Genomic DNA, 23,183 nt, shown 5'->3' with positions numbered 1-23,183 from the left:
CGAAGTGGTTGTAATTCCCCAGCGGAGAACTCTGTTTTATTTGTGAGAAAAGACAGCAAAGGAAGCTGATATGATACCCTTCCTTCGACTGGCTCGATGTAATGCGTAAAACTCCCGGTATCCTTGGTTTCGAAAAACGAACTTCAATTTGCGAAAAGAGGGAGAAGGAAAAATTTTTTTAAAAAAAACAACAACAACAAAAAACGTCTTAGAAGGAAGGAGTTTCATGTAAAGAAAATTGGTGAAAAGTGTAGAGCGCGTTTTATTCCGCTGACTCGCAGAGAGAAGGGGCAGCTCCAACCATTTCTTCTAAAAGCGCTATAGGCTTGTGGGAATGTGTGAGCGAGTGAGAGAGGAAGAGAAGGAGGGAGAGGGAGAGGTAGATGGGGGTGAATGTATTGTACGCGCGCTGTAGCACTTTTATATGCATGTGTGCGCTTCGGGCGTGTGCGTGTTTACGAAAGGAAAGCAGGCAGGCTTCCACGCGGGGCACTTTCTTGCATGTGTAGGGCGCAGAAGACAAGAAGCGAGACTGATTTCTGAGGGGAAACAGATGGACATGTCATTGCTTTCTAAGCAAAGACAAACATGGATCCGCTTGCAGTAGTTTTACAGATCTTTGTGGGCACAGTAAGCAGCAGGAGTCTGAAAACTGGGTAACCATAAAAGGCCGAGGAAGAGTAAGCATGCTTTTATGTCTAACTGCGGCACTGGCACGTTTAATTCTCCGGGTTTTCATGTAAATAGACATCAGATGTCCAGATGCAGCACTCGGCGCTGTGTCTTTGTCAGCTTTTCTTTCTAAACACACACACACAGAGAGAGAGAGAGAGAGAGAGCGAGTGAGCAGCAAAAACGTTACAGATGTTGGTATGTGTGTCATTTCCTGTGTTTACATGCTGGAAGAGTTTCAGGGAAGTATAGCAGCTGGGTGGAGCTGAAGAAGAGAATGTAAGGTATTTGTGCAGATATTTAACAATAAGCAGTAGGTGTGTGTCTGTGTGTGAGAGAGAAAATGTAAGAAATACAGAGAGCCCATTATTTGTTCAGATGGCTCAGATTAAGTTGGTGGGAAATGAAACCTCAAGAGCAGCTGAACATACACATGCAGAGGAGTCTTTGTGCTGGTATGTAGGCGTCATTTTTGACCCTGAATGTGACCCTTACCATCTTTACCCCAATCCAACTCATGCCAATAACAAGTGTAAATGACTAATTATTATGTAATTAATGACTGATGAATATTATTTACTCCCTCTTGATCACAAAATGTTTGAGTTATTTTCTGAGCTACTGATTGGTGGGTTTGTTCTTATACCCAGAGCCTTGAATACTGCTGCATAGTCAAAGCTGGTAGTGTCCCAGGTACTCACACCGTGTCTTTAGTGCCAGTTGTAAGAACAGCATTACTCCCAGCTCATCTCTTCTTAACCCAAAACACAATCCTTTCCTAAACCCAACTTTCACAAAATAGTTTGGTGGTTAAACTAGGAGCCATCAAAGCAAAAGTAAACAATAAAAAGTGAAGCAAAACAGGACACAACTGCTGTCTAAGAGTTCACAGTATTTAAGCCACCAACAGTTCACACAAGAAAAGTGCTACATCAGTACCTGACATGTCTACTGTGCTTAAATGTTCTTTTTAAAGTCCAAAGTTTTAAGTTTTACAGTTTTAAAGTCTTGAGCCACATTTTGTTTATACTTCTGTATTTTGCTTCTAAGGAGTAGACTTGCTTGTAGTCTTGAGCAATAGCTCTCCAGGCTTTCTGAAGTTGTACCGACCATTGTTGTTTTTTAAAAAACATTTTTAAATTTATCTTTAGGCATTTAAAAAAATAAAGAATGCCAATGATAACTCAGTTTGACAGACATAAAAGAATATTTTTTGAACCAACAAAGGAATTTTCAATGCACTATTAGCCAAAAATGTGTGCAGTAAATCCTCGGAACATTTGAAGAAATTGCACAAGTGAAGGAGAAATTACAAAGGAACTCGGCATTGCATCAGTGGCCACAGGTGTTACTGAGTGATGAATCCAAATTTGAAATTTGTGGTACAAATCGTAATTGGTATGTATGGAGGAGGTCAGGGTAGAAGTTCAACACTAAGTGTCTCGATCTATAAAACACTGTGGAGGCTCTGTCGTGGTTTGGGGCTGTATTTCAGTCAGTGGTGTTGGGGATCTTTTTAAAATTGATGGAATTATGACTGCAGAAAAGTACCATCAGGTTTTGATCCACCATGCAATACCATCTGGAAAACATCTTCATTTTTCAGCACTACAGTGATCTCAGACACATTGCTAATGTAGTAAAAAGCATACCTGATAGAAAAACCCACAATAGAAGATAATCGGTCATGGATTGGCTTCCCCGGAGCCTGGACCTCATTATTATTGAAGCAGTGTGGGACAGACAATGAAACAAATAAGGGCTTTGAATGTCATTCAGGAAGCCTGGAGAACTATTTCTGGAGGCTACTTAAAGAAATGACAAGTAAGCTGCCTAAGAGAGTTCAGGCTGTGTTGAAGAATAAAGGTTATCATAGCAAATATTTACTTTGAGCTTATTAGAATAGAAATCTTATTTGCTTTATATACTATATTTTAGTATGTTTTTACCTATTTCAATAATTTGCTTCATCTATTTCACATTTCCTAGCAAAATATATCAAATTGCATTAAGCTTTTGTACGGTATCCAGATTTTGAGTGTGTGTAATCTTAATCTTAAATAGAATCTAAATGATGTATGTGAATGCACTACACTGTATTTATTAACCATTTACAAATTTTGTAAGCAGTTACAAATCAACAATAACATCCCGACAGTCTTTGTAAACCGTTTGTTAACCAGTCAGTAAACATTATCGTTTAGTTGCTTATTAACAGTAAAAAGTTTAAACAGGGCCCAGTTAACCATAAATTCACTAATTATGAACGACAGCTCATAGCGTTTTCTTGTGCCACATGCACACACACACTCCCAGTGACAGATGTGGCCTATTTAAATCCCCAAACACGCAGCTTTGCAGCTTTTTCTGATTTTTTTGTGGAAACATCTGGATCCTATAACATACCAAAAACTCTCATCTTGAAATACAAACCGATACACACTCCAGGCGATATCCACAGTTATCCATGAAGCGCCATCTCCGACGCGGTGGTCAGTCAGTTGCTCTGTTTGCATTGCATAACGGACTGAAAGGAAAACATACTGTAGAGGGGCAGCGAGAACCAGAAGAAGACGTGGGGAGAGCGTGGGAGTTAGAGGGGAAAAACAAAGCCTTACATTGTTTACCGGTACACTTCTTGTTTACAAGCCCTCTTGAGATTATGTGATTTACAAAATGTGTTGACTTTTTGGTGTTACACTTATTGTAAGCAGCTGTGGACGAGAGTCTGCAGCTAAATAATTAATGGGAAAATGTAATTGAGAGGAGAGGAGATTTGGAAAAAGGGGGCGGAGAGAAAATGTTGATGAAGGAGAGGTAGAGGGAAGAAAAGAAAGAAGGACAGCAGAGAATTTTTCAAATTCCTTTTACTGTTTATCATTTTAAATGAGGGTATCTGCAAGGATGAAATAAAGATTGACAGACAGCGAGGGAGCTGGAAGCCAGAGGATGGTATTCACAGGTCATTTCACATGCCATGATTGGAGGATTGGCTAAAGGAGAAAGAAACAAGCTGACAAATGATTTAAAGCAGCCACTAATGATTCTTTCCCCCCATTATTGACTGATCATTTGTTCATGCTTTCCTCTCTTTCCTCCTGCTGCGTGTTTATCTTAAACAAATTAAGATGCAAAACACGTCTGCGTGTCGTTATGTGCTATTCAGACACACAGCATGGATATTACAGCCTCTCAGCTCCCACATAGAGCATATTGACATGTAGGTCAATGAGCCCAAGTGAGCTCATGAGTATCCCTCCCTATTGCTCTGCTTTGAAATGATTTTCAGAGACCTTAAAAACAGAGCGGGACAAAAAGCTGAGACGCAGCATGTTCATCTCTGTTCCTCGGTGGATGCAGCACAGATTGTTTAAGCTCACTCATGTGGTGTAAACAGTCCCTTTGGTTGCAGGAGCACGCTGTTGAACTGAGTCATCGCTCCCATTTTTCACACTCGTATCATATCAGGTCTGGAGCTGCTGTTTCATTTGTTATGACTGGATCACAAGCAAAGGCGACCAGCTTTACGGTTTGTTACATTTTGTAAGAGAACATCCTGTTGTTTGCCTTTTGAGGTTTTAGTTTTAGTGCGGGCTTAATAATTCATAATGCCTTGAAATGCATCTAAAATGCCTTTGGGCTTCAAAGGTTTTACTGTACTTATGTCACCACTGATAGCCTGAGGTGAGCTGGGCTGAAACACAGATTCATTGTCACATGTTTTAATTTTTTATGTATTTCCCTGACCTGTGAGCGTGATAGGCTGGTGACTTGTCCAGGGTGGACCTGGCCTTTGACCCTATGACAGCTGGGATAGCTTCCATCCCCTCCTAATGGCCCTGAACTGGATAAGCAGTTAAGAAAATAATGAATGGATTGCTAGTGAGGCTTTCTGAAAGTCAAAGACAAGTTTTAACTCATGGAAATGATGCTTTTGTCTCTCACACAGTGCAACAAGTGTCACACTGTCAAAATGAATAGATCAACTTGATAGATATTCTCAATGACTTCTCAGCTAAGGGTTAGATTAAGATGATTGACAACTACCTCAATTCTTCTCCGAGGCATAGAAATAAGTGATAAAAGTAATAATGTCTCTATAATTAAGACTTCAGCAGTAGATCCTTTCAGTTGTGTAAGTTAAAAGGTGATGCCTGCTTGATTGCGTTAAGTCCCCTCTTTATTGTGCTCGCCAAGTTATATGTGAACAATTTTTGTTGAAAAAGGTCATAGAAAAGCAAAGCAAAGGGCAAACGTAAAGAATAAGTCAAACATGAGGAACACAGGGAATGTCTGTAAAGTTCAACAGCACACTACAAAGACAATGTGGCAACAGCTGTGATCAGTACATATACTGAGGCAGTTAACTCAGGCATGGCTGGAAAACTATAACAAACAGAACCAAGGGTGGCAGTGAAGCAGTTTTCAAAATAAAGAAACTAAACAGAAACCCAAACCCATGTCAAATTACTTTGACATGGGTGGCTGGATCATGGTAATATAATGTCTCAGTCATATAACTCAATCATCCAGGTAAGAAAATCTGTGAAAGCTGATTCTATTCATTTGGATGTCGCGTTTTTAGTGGGAGAAACGCTTCGTCAGTCATCCAGCTGACTTTTTCAGTCTCAACTGAGTGCAGGTTTGCCCAACCTTAAAAATAGTACATTTGCATAATGACAGAAACCAGCACCATTCCAGACAGAAATGTGTGCAGTTTCACCCAGTGTGGCCAGTTTGTATATGGAGGATGTGGAAAACAGGGCTCTGTTAACATATCTTGGAACACCACTGAGCCTTTGGTTGAGGTTTGTGGATAACTCGGTGGAAAAACACATCAAGTTCACCAGGGAGGATATGAAAAATGACAAGCTAGCCTTCTTAGACTGTGAGATTTCCATCAGTAATCCGGGACATTTAAACGTTGATGTGTACCGTAAAACAACGCATACGGATCAGTATTTAAGGTTTGACTCTCATCATCCACTTGGAGCACAAACTGGGTGTCATCAGGACGCTACAACACAGAGCGAACACCATCCACACAGATAGAGCGACCAGGGAAGCAGAAAAACATATCAAGAAGGCCCTGAGTAAATGTGGTTATCCCAGCTGGGCATTTGTTAACGTTGGGAAGGCACCTAAAGAAAGCCCCAGGCAATTCAGGAGAGAAGAAGGACAACTGCAGCCTGAGCGAAAACGTTTAGTGATCCCTTAGGTGTCAGGAGTATTGGAACAGCTGAGATGCATATTCTTCTCAGAACAGAGCCGCTGTGGCTTTTAAACCCCCCAAAATTGGTCCACCCTGAGGATCCGGTCCTCCGACGCAAACAGAGTAATAAGGTGTACGCTGTTAAGTGCAGGAGGATTGCCGTGATTTATACATCAAGGAAACCAAACAACCTCTGGCGAAGCAAATGGCACAACGCAGAAGAACTAACTCGTCAGGCCAGGAGTTGGCAGTCTATTTATACCTACAGGCCAGTGGCCACTCTTTCAATCACGAGGATGTACACATCCTGGACAGGGAGGAATGCTGGTTTAAGCGGAGAGTCAAGGAGGCAATTTGTGTGAAAATGGAACAACCATGTCTGAACCAAGAGGAGGGCACATGAGGGGACATCTAAATCATTTCCCAACTCTCTGTGAGCAGTACCCGTGGCCACCGGTCATGACATTTTGGTCATTAAGGATCATGAAACTGACCTCATTATTAGTGAATGGTGCTGGTTTCAGTGATCAAGCAAATGCACTGTTTATGAGGTTGAAGAAAAGAGACTGATGAGTGACAAAACTTGTTCTACTGTAAGTGTTACATCCAGGTGAACAGAATCAACTTTCTGGGACAGTAAAACAACATCCACATGAATACCAGGTTCATGTTTCCTTACTATTTATCTTCAACATAACCTGTAACCATTTCTTCTCTATGTAAAGACTTCATAGAGACATATGATTTAGAGGGAGAAGTCATTCACCAGATCAGCCACCTTCTTCAGATGCTTCATGGTGCTGTTCTGATGTTCACATAAACATTATAAGGATTTTGAGCAGTTAACCAGGTTCAGGATCAGCACTGTGATCGGTCTGTGGCTAACCAACAGCATACTCTCCAGTGATGTATTGTGTGTTTTGACAGCTTTCTGCTACAGCCAGCATTCAGACTGTCAGCAGCTTGTGCTACACTGCATCTTCTGTGAAATATCAGCACACAGGCCAGCCTTCTCTTCCCAAAGGCATCCATTAGCCTTGGACACTCATGACCCTGATGAGTGTTCACCAGTCTTTCCTTAGCTCACTTTTTATGGGTACTAAATATCACTTCACACGCCTCAAGACAAGTTTTGGAGATGCTCCAGCCCAGTGGTCAAGCCATCACAATGTGGCCCTTGTTGAAGTTGATCTTATTGTTACGCTTGAGCATTTTTTCCTGCTTTCAACACATCAGTTTCAAGAACTGACTGTTCTCTTGCTGTGTTATATATCCCCACCACTTGACAGGTGCCACTGATGCAAGATAATCAATGTCATTTAATCACTGTGTCAGTGGTTTTAATGCTGTTGCTAACTGGTGAAAGCAATATGTAAATAATGTGTTAACTGGTGAGCTTTAGCTTTGCTGGTAGGTGGACTGTTATCTCCCTCCTCATTCTAAACAAAGCTGGTGGCTGTGGCTTCATATTTAGCATGCGTGCCATTTGTCATTCACTGAAATGTTCTGCCAGGAAGCAGAATGGTGTGTTTTTGCAAAATGACAGATTGTTCTTTTAATCCCAGCTGCCGAATGCGGGGGAGATTACTATTTTTTTGACTTTTAGTCCTCATTACTGCAGTTACAAACGTACAATCATCCAAACACCTTAACTTCAAGGTAAAATACAGTCACACATTCAGTTCCCATCCTGCTAATTTCTGAATGTTTAGCAGAGAATCAAAGATGAGTGTGAGAAGTTTCCTGAGAGCTTCAGAGTAATAAAATGTACCAGCACACAAACTGCTTGCAGAGGGACAGCTAGTTATGACGCCCACCTTACTCTTCATGCAACCCCCCCTCCTACTCCCCTGCTCACCATCACCATGGTTACAATGATGCAGGTTACCGTGGCAGCCAAGTCAACTCCACACTCCACACAAAGGCGCACGTGCATCTGCTTTACCGCTCACTCAAAGGGGGATACGCATGTTGTGACGCTGAGGAGTTGAATATAGTTTCCTGCGTAATTTCTGGAGGATACGAGGACGTGGAGCTGCTGTCATTTCTCTGTCTCCTGTCTGACACTCTCGCTTCTGTTCATGACAGATGATGGATGGTCAGCAGCTGGCAGCCCCCAGTCCCCCCTCCAGATTTTCCCAATCTGTTCTTTTTTTCTTTTTCTTCTCTACGCCAAAAATAGACATGTAGAAAAACGATTTGTGACACACACAGCACAAATATATACATATGAATGGTCAGCATCTTATCTGTTGCTGCCAGTCCCTTGCATGTGTCTCTTATCATCTCTTCCAGTGTGTGTGTGTGTGTGTGTGTGTGTGTGTGTTGGTTAAGTTCATTTGAGGCTATGCTGCCACCCAGTGTTCACATTACAAACTGTCTGCAGAATAAAAGTTTAAATATTCTCCCCAACCTCCACCTCCCAAAAAACAAATTCAAGGATGATTTACACATTTAGCCTGAGCAAGAGTCACTCATTCAAAACAGGTGTTGTTTAACGGTTATATTTATATTATATTATAAAGACCCAACAATATTAGAAAGAAACCCAAAAATCACACGACCCTCTATGAGCAAGCACTTGGCGACAGTGGGAAAGAAAAACTCCCTTTTAACAGGAAGAAACCGCTGGCCAGACCAGCCTCAGGGAGAGGCAGTCAGTCATTTTCATCAGTGATTTTATTATTCAGTGAACCATTTTGCCTTTATAATGTAAGGGCATTATTATTTGAACACAAATAGAAAAATAAAGAAAGCCTGTGAGTGATAAACTAAATTAAGTTTACTACACTGCCACATAAATTTATGTCTGTAGCACTTCCTGAAGTCTCAAAATCAACAGCCTTCCTCTAACTTACGTGTAAGTGTTCACAGCTATACTGACTACATGTATATGTTTGCCTTCATCCACTTTGGGATTGACTCAGTCTTCTTAGTAGTAATCTCATTTCTTCTAATCCAGCCCTCCTTCCTTTCTTCCCTCAACATGCTCTCACACACACTCGGATATACACATGCTGCCTCTCTCATATAGACCAGCAACCATTCATGTTGTTGGACTACTGCTGTCGCTGCTGTGGAGTCACGCTCATAAAACGCCATGGACCCATCTCCCTCAAGACTACACCCAGTGATACCTGGGTAAGGACATACTCTAGTACTGTGTGTAGAAAATGGTTAGAATACATTTAGACTACCTCATGTGGAGGGTCAAAATGTTTAGCCAACTTGGTAGTAATTTTCTTACTGAAAATTACAATTACTGACAATCATTTGAATTATAGCACCTCCTTACACACATAATTAACATTTAGCTAACAGTGGTTTGGTATAATGTTATATTTTCTAATCCATAAGTGTATGTGGCCCTGCACATCTGGTTGTAGGCTTGCATTCCTAGAAATCAAAGCTAATTTCTAGGACATGCTTTAAAAAAACATAATCTGTAATGAGGTTGAGATTGATTGATTGATTGATATACCTTTATTAGTCCCACAAGGGGGAAATTTCATAAGGCTGCCAACCTATTGCACGCAATGGCAACAGATGGCAATAAGATGGCAAGCAGACAGGTAGCCAAAGTGTTTAGTTGTCTCTGATGGTATTAGCATGAGCTCAGCTACTTTAATGGTTTTGGACAGGCTTACACTGTGATTGAAATATACAGTGAGACGTAATCATAGACAGTATCTGTGCTGATGTAAAAACATCATCTTACAGAAAGTCTTTTCTTTATATTCTGCTTCCAGGGAGTTAGACTTGTTTTTAAGTTTTATTTTTTAAAGTGTTGTTGAGCAATAGTTCTCCAGGTCTTTCAAAGTCTGTCTTTGGACATTGGCTGCCTTTCATTTTCAGTCAAGTCCTTGTACTTGACCATTGTCAGATGGATATTTTTCTTTTTTGTTTGTTTGTTTGTTTGTTTTTTGTTGAGCCACTTAAGTCACTTAGTGACTTACTGACCTATGAATCATTTAAGCATAAAAAAAGGACCTAACTCAAGGGATGAACCAGTTTCGGGTTAGCAAAAAAACAGGAGCTGAGAGATGCATCTGGCCCTTCAGTTGATCCATCTACTTTTCACCAAAGCCTCATCAGAAATGATCTCAGCGGAAGTGGGGGCATAATAATCTCAAACACATTGCCAGTGCTGTTAAAGCATATATGGATTGAAAAACACTCAGTGAAACACTATCAGTCATATTCTCCCCAAACCTCCACCCCCCCAAAAAACGAGCCACAGAGCCCAAACCTCAACTTTATTGAAGCATTGTGGCATCACTGCAACAGTCATATTGACTTACATATATACTATATTTCAATTTCTTTTTGCACTTTTCAATAAATTGCTGAACCAATCTCCCACTTTCCTGTTAAAACATAAAGAAATGAGGGGTGGCACGAGACTTTTGTACAGAACAGTATATGCCTGAGGTGCCTATTTACATGCTTTTTAGAGAGTTAGTTTAGTAATCCTAAGAAAAAAACAGAGCATCATTCATGCTGCTGCAATTTTCTTATTACAGCAAATGTCTTACATTTTATATATTAAAACATCAGTCTGCCAGTCACAGAAACAAAATGTTTCCAATGTCTTGTCCAAGGGAGACCTGAGAAAATGAAAACACATCACACAAGTACACGATCAGAACAGAGAAACAGTCGAACAACAATAAACAAAGATTAAATAAAGACAAGAAATAATAGCTGAATTGAGAAAATGTTGGAAGAGTTATAAAAAAATAATCAGATATTGAAGCTGTCGGAGCTTGTTTGCAGTTCATTCTATTTGAGCGGTGCGCAGTACCTGAAAGCAGTTCTACTAACATTAGTGTACACATGGAGAATATCTAATGCTTATTCAACTGTGTGGTGTAATTACTAGATTTAAATGAGAAAAGAGATCTGAGGTAATGAACAACATAAGACTGCCGTTTCATTTTGGATGTAGATCCATTCAACAGAGAACAGCAATGCGTGCATATTTACAAACAGGGGGCAGAACGAAATACAGAGAAGGATCAAATTGAAAGTAAGGGCAGTATGACATTGATGAAGAAAATAGGAATTTTCTTTGTATCTGCCAGATTACTAAATGTGGATGAACTCAACAGTAGGTACAGCTGTATGATGGTATTATGAAATGCACCACTGCTCACTCGATTTTGATTGATTTATTACTATTGAATGAAAAACCCTACTCAAATCCCAGATTCTTGGCATTATCACTAGAGTTTGAGTTTCTAACATTTTTAGGTAGGATGTTCCAGAGTTTGGGGGCATAAACTACAAAAAGCTGCACTTTTCTCTGTGGGAAGTATTGGATATCTAACATTTATCATTAGTGATGAAGAAATGAGTCCAAAAAAAAACATGAGCAGCCTGAATCGTCATTATGTATCCTGTTATCTTCGAAACCAGAAGTGCCTGTTTATTTTACCCGAAAGTGCAGTGAAAGTTGTTATTCATCTTATCTGCAGACGTTTGACTTGTCACAGCATCACAGCAGTAACTAATAAGATTAACGATGACCCCATTCCATTAAAGTATGCCGGCAAGCCAGCGAGCCGTCGTGCTGGCACCGGCACACCTGACTGGAATGGAACCAGTTTTTAATGTAATTAGTTTTACCTGTGTCTGACAAGCCAAACTGTCAGCCCTGAGGGGTGTTATCGGCCCTCCTAGGGTGTTATATAACTGATTTTCTGAAAAGGTTGCAGTCAGTCATCTATAAAAGGATGCCTTAGGGAGCACTCATTGACTGTCTGCTGTCAGGAGTTTTCTGGGTCACGTAGGAAGAAGATGGAGGAGAGGAGCAGTGATTTTCTGTCAGCTTCAGGAGCCAAGCAATATATCAGATAACCCGTGTCTTTTCCGGTAAACAGCTCCAGATGAGTTTTCTCAGAAAAATGTGAAAATAAAGCCGTAATGCTTGATATTTCTGTCCTGCCTTCTCTGTCGCAAACAGTTAGAAATGAGGCAAAAACGCTGCCAGTAAGGTGCAGCATTATAAATAAGTAGTATTTCACCACAGAATCTAAATTACTGTTTGTTCTTTATGCTCCTTCAGAAAGACATTTTTTCAGTACAGGAAACTTGGAGCACAGCAGGTTTTATAGCTTCTTCATTAGCTTTACCAGTTTAGTCTTCGTTCTCCCCTCCTCAGGTTGTTCTGCAGAATCTGTTGATGTGCATGGTGTGCTTCTACTCTCTCTACTACATCGCGGTCAGTCTCTGCATTGGACTGCTCAGGTAAACTCAGACTCACACGATAATGAGACCCAGTGGGATAAGAGAGTCAGATAAGCAGGTTACAACAGACTTGTTATTGTTCGTGCTCACGTCATTATCTTTTCTTGCTTCATGTCTTCAGGGTTCATGAAATCAACAGCTTGTTGGCTCCGTTCGACTACACCGCCCAACCGTCATGGCAGAACCCCAAATACCTGGGTGAGTTACAGCTGTGAAGTAAAACTAGAGGAACACAACATTTTTCAACATTTTACTTACATTCTGCTGTATTTCAGAGGCCAGTATTTTACAAAATGCTGAATTTATTCAGCTCTGAGGTTATCAGTTACTTTTCAGATTAAATCCAAAACATATGAGACATGTGCTATTCTCCTCCACAGCGAGTACCTTTAGTTCAATAGTTACACATTCCTGGTAATAGATTACTTCTATTTCCATTTAACTATAAAGTTAAAATGTGTTTTGTTTGTTTGTTTGTTTTTTTTTACAGAAAGAGATGTAAATGACTATAATAGGTACTCTTTAAGTGTTTTTAGTGCATTAAAGCCTGAATGGAAATCAGAAAAACTTTAATAACCCCTGCGGGGGAACTGCTTCATAACAGTTGCTCAAGACTGTAGAAATTGTAAAATTATACTACTTCATCAGAAAGAGGAGGAACTGTGTAACTTGACAGCCACAAGAAGGAAGCAAGGACCTCCTGTGACGTTCAGCGCTGCAGTGAGTCATGTTTAGTATATAATTCTCCTCTGACTAACCAGAACACTGTGCTGAGGGGGGAGTTCTGATAGCAGCTTCTTTTGCATGACTACTGCAGCTCCAGCCGATAGACAGAGCTAGCCCTTTCTATATTTGTTTGCTTTTGCCCCAACAGAGAGAGACTCATTAAGCATCTTCAGGCACATTGCAGCATTCATCGAAAGACAGTAGCTACAGTCATTCGTTTTTACACAGAATTACCGTGGAATTGCACACTATTTAAAATGACTTAATTAAAATTACCTACAGTATAATTTAGCTCCTTTCCTGTTTTTCAGAAGTTAAAAATGATTTATTATTCATTCAAATTACTTATAAAGTACTTAAATTTACTTGCAGTTTAATTAATTTTTTCTTACCTGACTTGTTACCAACTTATTCGGGAGTATTTGTGGGTAAATATAATTACATTTTAATAAATAAATAAATAAATAAGTTTTGATTTAAAATAAAACACATTGACCATATTTTGATTATATGATCTAAAAGAAAACGTTGCGTATTCCATCTGTTCTCACAATTGTCTGACTTCAAAGACCCACTGTGGCAACCACTTGTGAATAAGCGGGCACCTGAAAGTGGCTCTGATTTAATTACTGCATATAATGCACACATAACTGAGAACTTGGGACAAGGAAACTGTCAAATTTGAGGGAGATGTGGATTCTTGTGTTTAAATATATATATATGTAAAGGGCTTGAGCCTATCCCAGCTGTCATAGGGCGAGAGACAGAGCACACCCTGGATAGACTGCCAGTCTATCACACAGCTAACACAGAGAGACAGATAACTATTCTCACTCACATTCAGGCCTACGGGCTCTTTCTTTCTTTCTTTCTTTCTTTCTTTCTTTCTTTCTTTCTTTCTTTCTTTCTTTCTTTCTTTCTTTCTTTTTCTTTCTTTTTGAATTATTAAAATTTCAAAAAACAAACAAACACAGGAAATGGAAATAAAAATTCCCAACAAAATGATCTATAAACCCGAACAAAAGGTGAGCAGGAAGAAGCAGTGGCTTATCCAGTCCTGCCCCTAAATTTACATATAATCTCTTAATCAAAATGGTAACAATATACATATCTACATACAAATGCATACATACATAAACACATACATAAATAAATGCATACTTACATACCGATACATATCCATATGCACATGCATAGATGCACACAAGTTTGTCACTCTACAGATGCCATAGTAAATAATTTGGGACCCAATACTGAACCTTGTGGGACACCACAGGTAAAATATTCAAGCACACAGATTTGACTGACCAATTTGTACAAATTGCTGTCTGTCATCAAAATAACTTTTTGACCAGTTGTTTTTGGCCCCTCTCATATTATATCTTTCCATTTTTTGTAACAATATTTTATCGTCAATTGTATCAAAAGCCTCTTTCAGGTCAATAAATATCCCCACTGCATATTTTTGATTATCTATTGTTTGGTTATATTTTACACTAACTCCATCATTACCATAGATGTTGATCTAGTTGTTCTGAATGCTAAATTACATATATATGTAATTGGACACATAATTTCATGAATTACTTTCTTCAGTATAGTCATATCAATGTCATCACTATCTGTTGAAAAATTATTTTTACATTGCTATAATCTCTCTTTCTTGTATAATCTCTGCAACTTCCAGAAGTATTGAATTTGGACTTTCTAGTCCACAGTTCTCACCTACATTGTTCTGCCCAGGCAGTGTATTTTTTTTATTTCCTTCACCAGATATGAACCCACACTGACAACTAAATCATTAAACCTGTTAAGTCGTTTCTTTTTGTAATAACCGTATCTGTGAAATTGTCTGGGTAATTAGCTTTGGTTTGTTTATTTCTAATAATAGTATTTAATATAGTCCATGTACCTTTAGTGTTATTTTTATTATCCTCTAGCATTTTATTAAAATAATCCTTGTTATAATACCAATGTATTTATTTTTATATTTGCTCTAATTTTGTTCCTGGTGTTCTGTACACATAACTTTATTTAATTTTTTCCATGCATATTTCAATACTAGGGCACTTCAACATATTATCTATAGACACTGTTATGTTCTCAACAACCTTTGGACTGTTGGACAAAGTGAGAGTACCCAGAGAGTACCTATGCAGATATGGGGAGAACATGTGAATGCCACACAGAAAGACTCCGGGCAGATGGTGGATTGAAGCTCAAGATAGTAAAGCAGAAAAATTCTGAAATCAGAAAAATGCAACCCTTTTTTCTCTCATGTCCTTTTTGCATATTTAGGTTGTTAAGGATGAAACTTTAGGAAATCCCATTGACCCTGGTGAAAGAACTCCTCGTGTTTCTTGTATTATTCTCCAAATAACCAAGGTTATTTTTCCTAAATGGGCTTACTTAGGAGAGAAAGGTCAGCTTCAAATAAGATGATTTATTTCTCATTAATCCAAGAAAAGACTGCTGTGAACTTTCAGTCTCAAGCTTGCAGCTCAAAGAGGAAAGTAAACAGGTTGTGGTGTACTGTGTTGTTCCAGTACTGCTCAAAAATGTGAATTACTCATAATATCTGGTAAAGTAATCTATGATCCAGGACACCACTGCAGTAACCTACATAGGACTCATCTTTTTTAAAGGTGTTGGAGAAATCAGAGAACATGAATCTGATAGTGTACCCTGGTATGTACGTGTGTGTGCGTATGCAAGCAGGTAGCCTTCCTGATGTGTGAACTAAGAGGCTACCAGACTGCGATCGCTGAGTTGCTGACATTGGGATGGGCCCTCGTGGTATCGGAACAGGGACCTTCTCCAGACATGTCTCCGGAGGTGGTGGCAGCATTGCTAGTTAATGCAAGGCGGTGTGCCAAATCTTCCAAATAAACATTTAAGCCTGTTTGCCCTGTTGATATCCCCATCTAGCATTTGACTGCTGGGCCTGCAGCCAGCAATCATCCTCATGTCTCTCTGGACATCCCTGGTGTCACTGCGCTGCAGCCCTGGCTCCAGCTTCATCCTGTCAGGCCTCTGATTTTCATTGGTTGTTGTTTCTGGAATCTCCTGACCTGAACAAAAGATTGAACGGCTCCTGCTCAGTATCAGGAGTGCTGATAACAGTCTGAAAATGTGATTTTATAGTGGCTCAGCATTATCACAGTAGCATGTGACTGGACATAGCAGTTTATTGTTAAAGCAAAAGCAGCTCTGTAAGGTGATGTGTCACTTTCTTGCTTTCTTCCTGCAGTCGGAGTAATTTCCACAGAAGTGACCTATATTTTGGGAGGACTGGTGTTTGCCTGGATTGTGGAGGAGTGGGTTTGGGATTATGCCATAACTGTCACACTTCTCCACATTGCAATGACTGTAGCAGGTACACACACACACACACACACACACACACACAGAAACACAGAGTGGATCAATTGAGCGGAACAGCTGATAGGATTGGAGGCCTGGTTATGTAACTGGATATAGAGGCTGCAGCTCAGCGTATAAACCCACGGACGCTATTTCATTTAAATGTCCACCGCTAAACTGGATTCAGTTTATCCAAGCATAAAGCTTTCATATTTCTCTTTATCCCCAAGGTCACAGTCAGTATTCATTAGTTTGATAGTAAGTGTTGTCACAAAATTTAAATTGTATTCTGGTGTGTTTTGCAGTGATGTCAGACTTCCCTTCAGCTGAGCACTGGTGGATGGCTCTGGGTAAGATTTGTACTCCTTCATTGTTCTGTCCGTGCCTCCGTCTGTCTCCAATCTCATTTGCAGAAGACAAAAAATATCCACTTTGTTTTTTGAGCTCCGAAGCTATTTCAAGATATTACATTTCTTCTATCCAGACATACCATAGCTCACTTCCATCATGCCTGCAGATTCAGCTGCTCTTGCAGTGATTTAACTCTTCTCTCCTCAGGTATAGGCCTGGTGATGATGATATTTGGAGGACAGCTCATGGCCTACAAATTTTTCAGAAGCAACTTTGTCTATCCGGCTGAACTGCAGAATTTCTGATGAAAATGAAGCATTTCACTGCTGAAAGTGTTATTACTGGTCTTAGCAACTAAAGTATGTCAATAAAGTTATATATACTGTACATATTCTAAAGAGAACCACAAGACTGACTTTGTTTCCTTACCATCTTAGCTCAGTTCAAGTAATAGTCTGATCCCACTTTGTACAAATGGCCTACTTTTGTCTATTTAACATCTTTTTTTAACCTTTTCGTACAGTTTATTATATTTCAGTTTTGTATCATTTCTTTACACACTTAAAACTTTAAAAACAAGCTTAAGCAGATGTCACAGTTGGAAAAAGTGTGAATTATATACTACCTGTAATCTACTGACTGATATGTGTGCATAGATAGTCTTTGTCTGTTTTTTTTTTTATTATCATTATTTCTTATGTTAGTGTAAGCTTAAGAATTTGTCACATATATTCTCATATAATTTGTTGCTCAGCTATGGCTACACAGTTTTGTCTAAATAAACTCAGTGCACATCTACACAAAAATAATGTTTGTTATATTTACAATTTTTAAAATCTATTTGGAATTTGAATTAAAGGTTTTATGAGCAAGGACATTTTTATTATTTTTTTTTTTTTTTTTTTTATCTGTGTGTCTCTATTTGTAGTCTGTGTCTTTTTTATATCAACGGGCAGTTAAAGTAGGATGACGATTTGTGTCTGTTAAAACAACACAGACCCCAGTTTCAAAATAGTTAATAGTTCAAAAGGGTCATTAAGGGCAGAATTTGCAAACTGATGATGATACAGTGCTCTTCCGAAATAAGCTGAATTTATAGGCTAAAAGTTTCAGTATTGGTATTGGTAATACCAGCCCCGTGTATAGTTGGCATTGGTTCACCTAAATGTGCAGACAAATTGTACAGACACGCTTCCTGGACCCATCTTCTGCGCACAGTTTGGGCCGCTCCTCAAGGTCACGTGGTGTAATTAACCCAAGCCTGAGCGCCAGAACAAACTAGGGAACTGGTTTTACAGAGTTATCTGTGTAACAGCGCTGTTTACAACAGTTTTAACTCATACCACCGAGTAAATGTCAAGGAACGGGTTAATAACGAGTTTGCGGAGGCTAATAAACGACGAGGAGCCGCTCGAAACGAGGTCTCCGGTAAGTAAATGTGTCAGAGAGCCTGAAAGTTGCTAGCTCAGCTAACTGGCCAAATGCTAGCAAAGTTTGAATTTTTGCTAAAAAATATAACCACTATAATACAATATTACAGCTAGTCTAGAAAAAACATATATGCTTTATGTAGGCTATTATTTTTTAAATAGTGGCCAGGTATGAAATGACACAACTAGCTTGGTAAAATTAGGTACAGTTCACCGTTAGCCTTAAGTGTCGGCTCGTTATGTACTTCACTGCCAGTGCAACACAATGATTTTACATGCAAGAGAATTCTGATTAGTGTCAACAATATTTACTCTAAATACCTCACACACAAGGCTGTGCAAAAGTTTTTATTAAATTTTCTTCATATTTTGCTAGAAAAAGGTGCAGCAATTTATTGAAACATGTGCCGTATCCACGGCAAAAACAGAGTTTGCGCGATTGTAACGAGTGAGTATTTGGTATGGCCAGGTTTTTTAACAACACAACCAAGCTTTCTATTCATTTCTTTAAGTAGTCTTCAGAAATAGTTCTCCAGGCTTCTTGGAGGACGTTCAAAGCTTTGCTGCTTTTTATTCTGTTCTCTGTCAAGATGAGCCCACACTGATTCAATAAAGTTGAGGCGTGGGCTCTGGGGAGGCCAGTCCATGACTGTGGGTGTTTTTGGGTGTTTGGGATCATTGCCATGCTGAAAAATGAAGGTGTTTTCCACCTAGTATTGTATGATGTATCACAATCCGATTGTCATCTATAAAACGTCCTACAGCCTCACTGTTCCGCCTCCTTCCTTCCTGACATTTCTTTGTACATACCTACAACAATTTGAACCGAAAATGTCAAACTGGGATTAATCTCTAAGACCATAAGACCATGTCACTGATTTTCATTCCAGTTGTGTAACGGCTTATTAAAAAATACACTGCTGCTTGCTGTCTTCGTTCACAGCCACAATATTGTTCATCATAAATGACTAAAAGCTAGATGGGACAGAGCCTTGTCTCCCACCACAACTACGCTTTGTTTTTTCACTGTCGCTGTGTGTTAAAAAGCAGTAAGATTTTATTTTTTTTTTAAGAATTATATTTATTAATTTTTTTAAACTGCCAGCCTATTTTATTGTGTCATTATTTGCTGCCTATTATGCCATTTAATATTGGTATTTATTTTACTCTTTTTGAGTGTGTGTGTGTGTGTGTGTGTGTGTGTGTGTGTACAGCCCTTTGTGACCCTTGCCTGGTCTACCACTATTTTCCTCCATTTGTTAACTTTTCTTTTTTGAGGACACAGGGATGTTTTTGTCTTCTTCTTCTTTTTTTTCCAACTAAAGAAAACAACTATGCCGTGCTGTGTTCTTGTGATTACCTGCTCATAACAAAGGATAAAGATAAAATTTAAAATCAGTTCTTTGTTAAGTTGTTATGTGTATATGCAACACTTTCATGCCTTGAGTTAGAGGCTTTTTTATGCTTGAAAGATTCATTGGTCAGTTTTAAGTGGCTAAACAAACAAACAAACAAATAAGAAAGCATTCCTTTGAAAATAGTTAGGGACAAGGACTGGACTAAAATGTGTAAAATAGCAGAGCAGCAAAGAAAACCTTTGAAAGACCTCCATAAAGTCTGGGGAACCACTTCAAAAATGACGAGAAATTCTTGCTCCTGGTAAACAAAATATAACGAAATGAAGGGTGCTAATGACATTTGCACAATTCTGTTATGTGAAGGTCATGAATCATTCCATATGAAATCACACTTGACTCAAAAACATTTTTACACTCAGACTATGAACATTTTTGGTCCTTGAAGTACACATACTTTTCAGTAGCAAATCTATACCAACTTTGTGTCACACATAAGAATGCAGCGGTCGGTGTTTGAGTATAAATTGTGTCTTTTTAATTTCTTTTCATCGTAGAGTCCTTTTGAACAGCTACGTCCACGGATGAATGACATCATAGGAGATGGAGGAATCCTGAAGGAGGTGGTGCAGCCAGGAGAGGGCCCGCCTGTCCCCGAAAACGCTTCAGTACTGAGTATGTATGAGTACACATTTCTTGTTAAAGCCTCTTACAGTTGTAAATTATCATATAAGTGAGGTCAGGATTTTTAGTTTGTCTAGCCACAGTGTTCAGATTGTCATGAACCTTGCACCCAGTCGTCACCTGAAGGTCACATTTGCAATAATAAGGGCAATAACCTGTGAATTGTGTGAGCGTGAGCTGGTTGAGCTGCTACATCACTGATGGTCTGGTGTTACTTCTACAAAGTCCATTACTCAGGCTTCCTGGAATATTCTGATCAGCCTTTTGAAACAACCACTAACCTCAAATACCCCCGGATGATGAAGTTGGGGAGAGGTGAGAAACGCTCTACTGTGGCTGAACCGTGAGTTTTTTGTTTTCCTGCCTGAAATATACCAGTTTTAAAAGTCATTCTTCAAACAGATGTGACACTGGCCGGGCTGGAGGTGGGTCTGTTGACCATGAAGAAAGGAGAGTTCTCTCGGTTCCTCCTCCAGCCTCAGTATGCTTACGGGGAAATGGGATGCCCTCCATTTATCCCCGCGGCAGCTGTGGTTCTGTATGAGGTTCAGATCCTCGACTACCTTGACTCAGGACAAGTGGATGACTTTATTGCAATGAGTCTGGTAGGGAGGCTGCAGGTGCTCTGTTTAGTACTACCAACCTCAGACAGATCTGCATCTTTACCACACATACTTAAAACCCTCTACTTTTTTGCTTTTATAGCACAGATCAGAAACAGTCTTTGATTTCTGTTCTCCTCCTCAGGAGGAGCAGAATACCGTTCCTCTGTCCACACTTCTTGAAGTTGTCAACACACTGCGGAGCTTTGGCAACCGTTTCTTCAACCAGAACCGATATTACAATGCCAAAGATCGCTATAAACAGGTAAATTTTGAAGTATGTTAATTGTTTACTGCGATGGCTAATATCATGCCAAGTGGTTCTTGGTGAAAGTGTTTTTTATTATATTTCTCTGCTTTGCCTGCAGGCTATGACGCTGCTGGGAAACAGGGAAACACAGAGTGATTCAGAGAAGGAGAGGATCAAGACGGCTCTGCTTCCTCTCTACCTGAATATTTCTCTCGCTGAGCTCCGTCTGGAAAGACCGCACAAAGCCCTGAAATATGGAAACAAAGCCTTGGAGATAGACTCTGCCAACACAAAGGCTCTCTTCCGCTGCGGACAGGTAGGACGGGGCTTTTGTTTGTTTGTCTTCCAGACTGTCAGATAAAAAATCCTCACTGTCTCTGGGGGTTTAAAATAAAAAAGGGTTACATTTCCTGATGACACAGGAAAAACATGAAGCAAAATCATGTTTATTCGCGCTTTTGTTTTTCAAGTTTCCCACAACATAATAACTCAGTTAAAGATGCATTTTGATACACTAATCACATTTCTTTTAGGCTTACCTGGAGCTGCATGAGTATGCGAGTGCTCAGTGTTGCCTCACATCTGCTCAAGCACAGAAGCCCTTTGACAGCGACATCAACAATCTCCTGAGGAAAGTGACAATGTAAGATGATTTTAATGACTTTAGAATAAATACTGCTTCAGCTGTGCACAGCAGTATGCACAGCAGTGCGCTGAAACTGTAACAGCTACCTGACCTCTGTCTGTCCACACAACTGTGACTATTACATTAATTTTATATTAATGCCTCCACTCACCCACCACTTTTTTAGGTGCACTGTTTAACTGCTTCAACAGCTCGTTAAGGTCTATCAAACGTCTAATCAGTCAATCACATGGCAGAAACTGGATTTAGCCATGTATACATGGTCAAGACTACCTGCTAAACTTTAAACTGTGCATCAGAATGGGGAAGAAAGGTGATTTAGGTGACTGTGAACGTGCCATGATTGTTGGTGCCAGACAGGCTGATCTGAGTATTTTGAGAACTGCTGAGTTACTGGAATTTTCCCACACAGCCATCTCTGGGGTTTATAAGGAAATGATCCAAAAAAGGGAAAATGAACAGTAAGCAGTGGTTTTCTGCCTCATTGGCCAGACTGCTACAAGCTGCTAAAAAGGCAACAGTAACTCAAATAACCAGTTGTTACTCAGCCAATGTGTGCAGAAGAGCATATCTGAATCCACAACTTCCCGCAGGATATCATACCATGTCACAAAGCTCACACAAGGCAAAAAGAGGTACAGCCCAGTACAAGCAAGGTGCTCCTCATAGTGGATCGTAACTGTCTTTTGTAACATTTGTGAAACCACTCGGAAGATATTCACATGTCATTTTCTTGTTCCAGGTGCTATAAAGACAGCCTGGACAAAGAGAAAGACCTGTACTCAAAGATGTTTAGAGAGCTGAAGGGCTCAGTAAAAATGTGAGGACCAGCAAGAGGAGGAGGTGAGAAATCCTGTTCATTCATTCTGCCTGGTTTTCATATATTTTAACCTCATCTCTCTGGGAGGGTTAACATTTTAAAATGACTTCCGTGCGATGTGCTAGTAACTGTCCTTTTCCCTTAAACCTGCTACATCCGTTGTCACAAATAAATTATAATAAATACACTCTATATAATAACTTTTAATGAAGCTATGAAAAAAAAATAGTAGACTGTGTTTCAAATTAAAGTCTTGTTGGTTAGTTTCCTTCTACTGATCTGGATCTCATCATTTAACCAAACATTAACTGTATGATCTCTCATTAACTACAGCTCTCATGAGTCTTTGCCATTTGCACAGACAAATCGTCTTTGACTTCGTCTCTGACCTCAGTTATTGCACTGTTTGTGTTGCAGGTTTCAAGATTCACCATGTTTCCTTTTCATAATTTGTTTTCTACTTATGAAGGGAGTTGGGTTGTAATTATTGTTTCAATTCTTTCAAAATTATCTCAAATTAATTGTTGTTTTGATATTTTGTTAAATAATGTTTCTCATTAGTACCCTTTCTCTCCTTTGGACTCCTGCTGTACATATTCCTTACATGTTTGCTGGAGTGTTAAGCATTTGCTTGGGATCTTGAGATGATTATAATAAAAAAAAATACAATGTTCACTTCCAGAAGAGCTTGTCTTTGTTGACTAATTGGAAACTAAGGTTTTCTCATCTTTAATTTCATCTTCAGTTTATTAGCTCAAGAAGCTAATCTGTTGTAGGCAAATATTATGGATGTAATTCTAATATTAAAACTGCTGTTTGGTTT

General features: G+C 39.4%; 2 protein-coding genes across 4 annotated transcripts; both read left to right on the top strand.

The window, feature by feature from the left end:
- The first annotated feature begins 443 nt into the window (after positions 1–443).
- tmem244 (transmembrane protein 244) lies at positions 444–17,443 on the top strand. Of its 2 annotated transcripts, none has more exons than XM_031755102.2 (7): positions 444–680; positions 8,919–9,025; positions 12,048–12,133; positions 12,255–12,331; positions 16,110–16,235; positions 16,528–16,572; positions 16,781–17,443. In XM_031755102.2, the coding sequence occupies exons 2-7, from the start codon at positions 8,933–8,935 to the stop codon at positions 16,876–16,878; spliced, it is 525 nt and encodes a 174-aa protein (XP_031610962.1). In that variant the 5' UTR covers positions 444–680; positions 8,919–8,932; the 3' UTR covers positions 16,879–17,443. The 2 variants fall into 2 exon arrangements, with proteins under 2 accessions (XP_031610962.1, XP_039455324.1); XM_039599390.1 differs by lacking the exon at positions 444–680 and adding an exon at positions 1,011–1,127.
- A 303-nt stretch (positions 17,444–17,746) lies between these two features.
- fkbp6 (FKBP prolyl isomerase 6) lies at positions 17,747–23,182 on the top strand. Of its 2 annotated transcripts, none has more exons than XM_031755112.2 (9): positions 17,747–18,001; positions 19,916–20,033; positions 20,268–20,357; positions 20,445–20,662; positions 20,790–20,909; positions 21,013–21,210; positions 21,428–21,537; positions 22,283–22,383; positions 22,778–23,182. In XM_031755112.2, the coding sequence occupies exons 1-8, from the start codon at positions 17,927–17,929 to the stop codon at positions 22,362–22,364; spliced, it is 1,011 nt and encodes a 336-aa protein (XP_031610972.1). In that variant the 5' UTR covers positions 17,747–17,926; the 3' UTR covers positions 22,365–22,383; positions 22,778–23,182. The 2 variants fall into 2 exon arrangements, with proteins under 2 accessions (XP_031610972.1, XP_031610973.1); XM_031755113.2 differs by having other exon boundaries at positions 17,752–18,001; positions 20,445–20,647.
- Position 23,183: the final 1 nt, after the last annotated feature.

Source organism: Oreochromis aureus, linkage group 15 (assembly GCF_013358895.1).
Source record: "Oreochromis aureus strain Israel breed Guangdong linkage group 15, ZZ_aureus, whole genome shotgun sequence".
In the NCBI taxonomy this organism is placed as follows: domain Eukaryota; kingdom Metazoa; phylum Chordata; class Actinopteri; order Cichliformes; family Cichlidae; genus Oreochromis; species Oreochromis aureus.
Note: the sequence above shows the minus strand (reverse complement) of the source record. Positions and strands in the feature narration are given on the sequence as shown.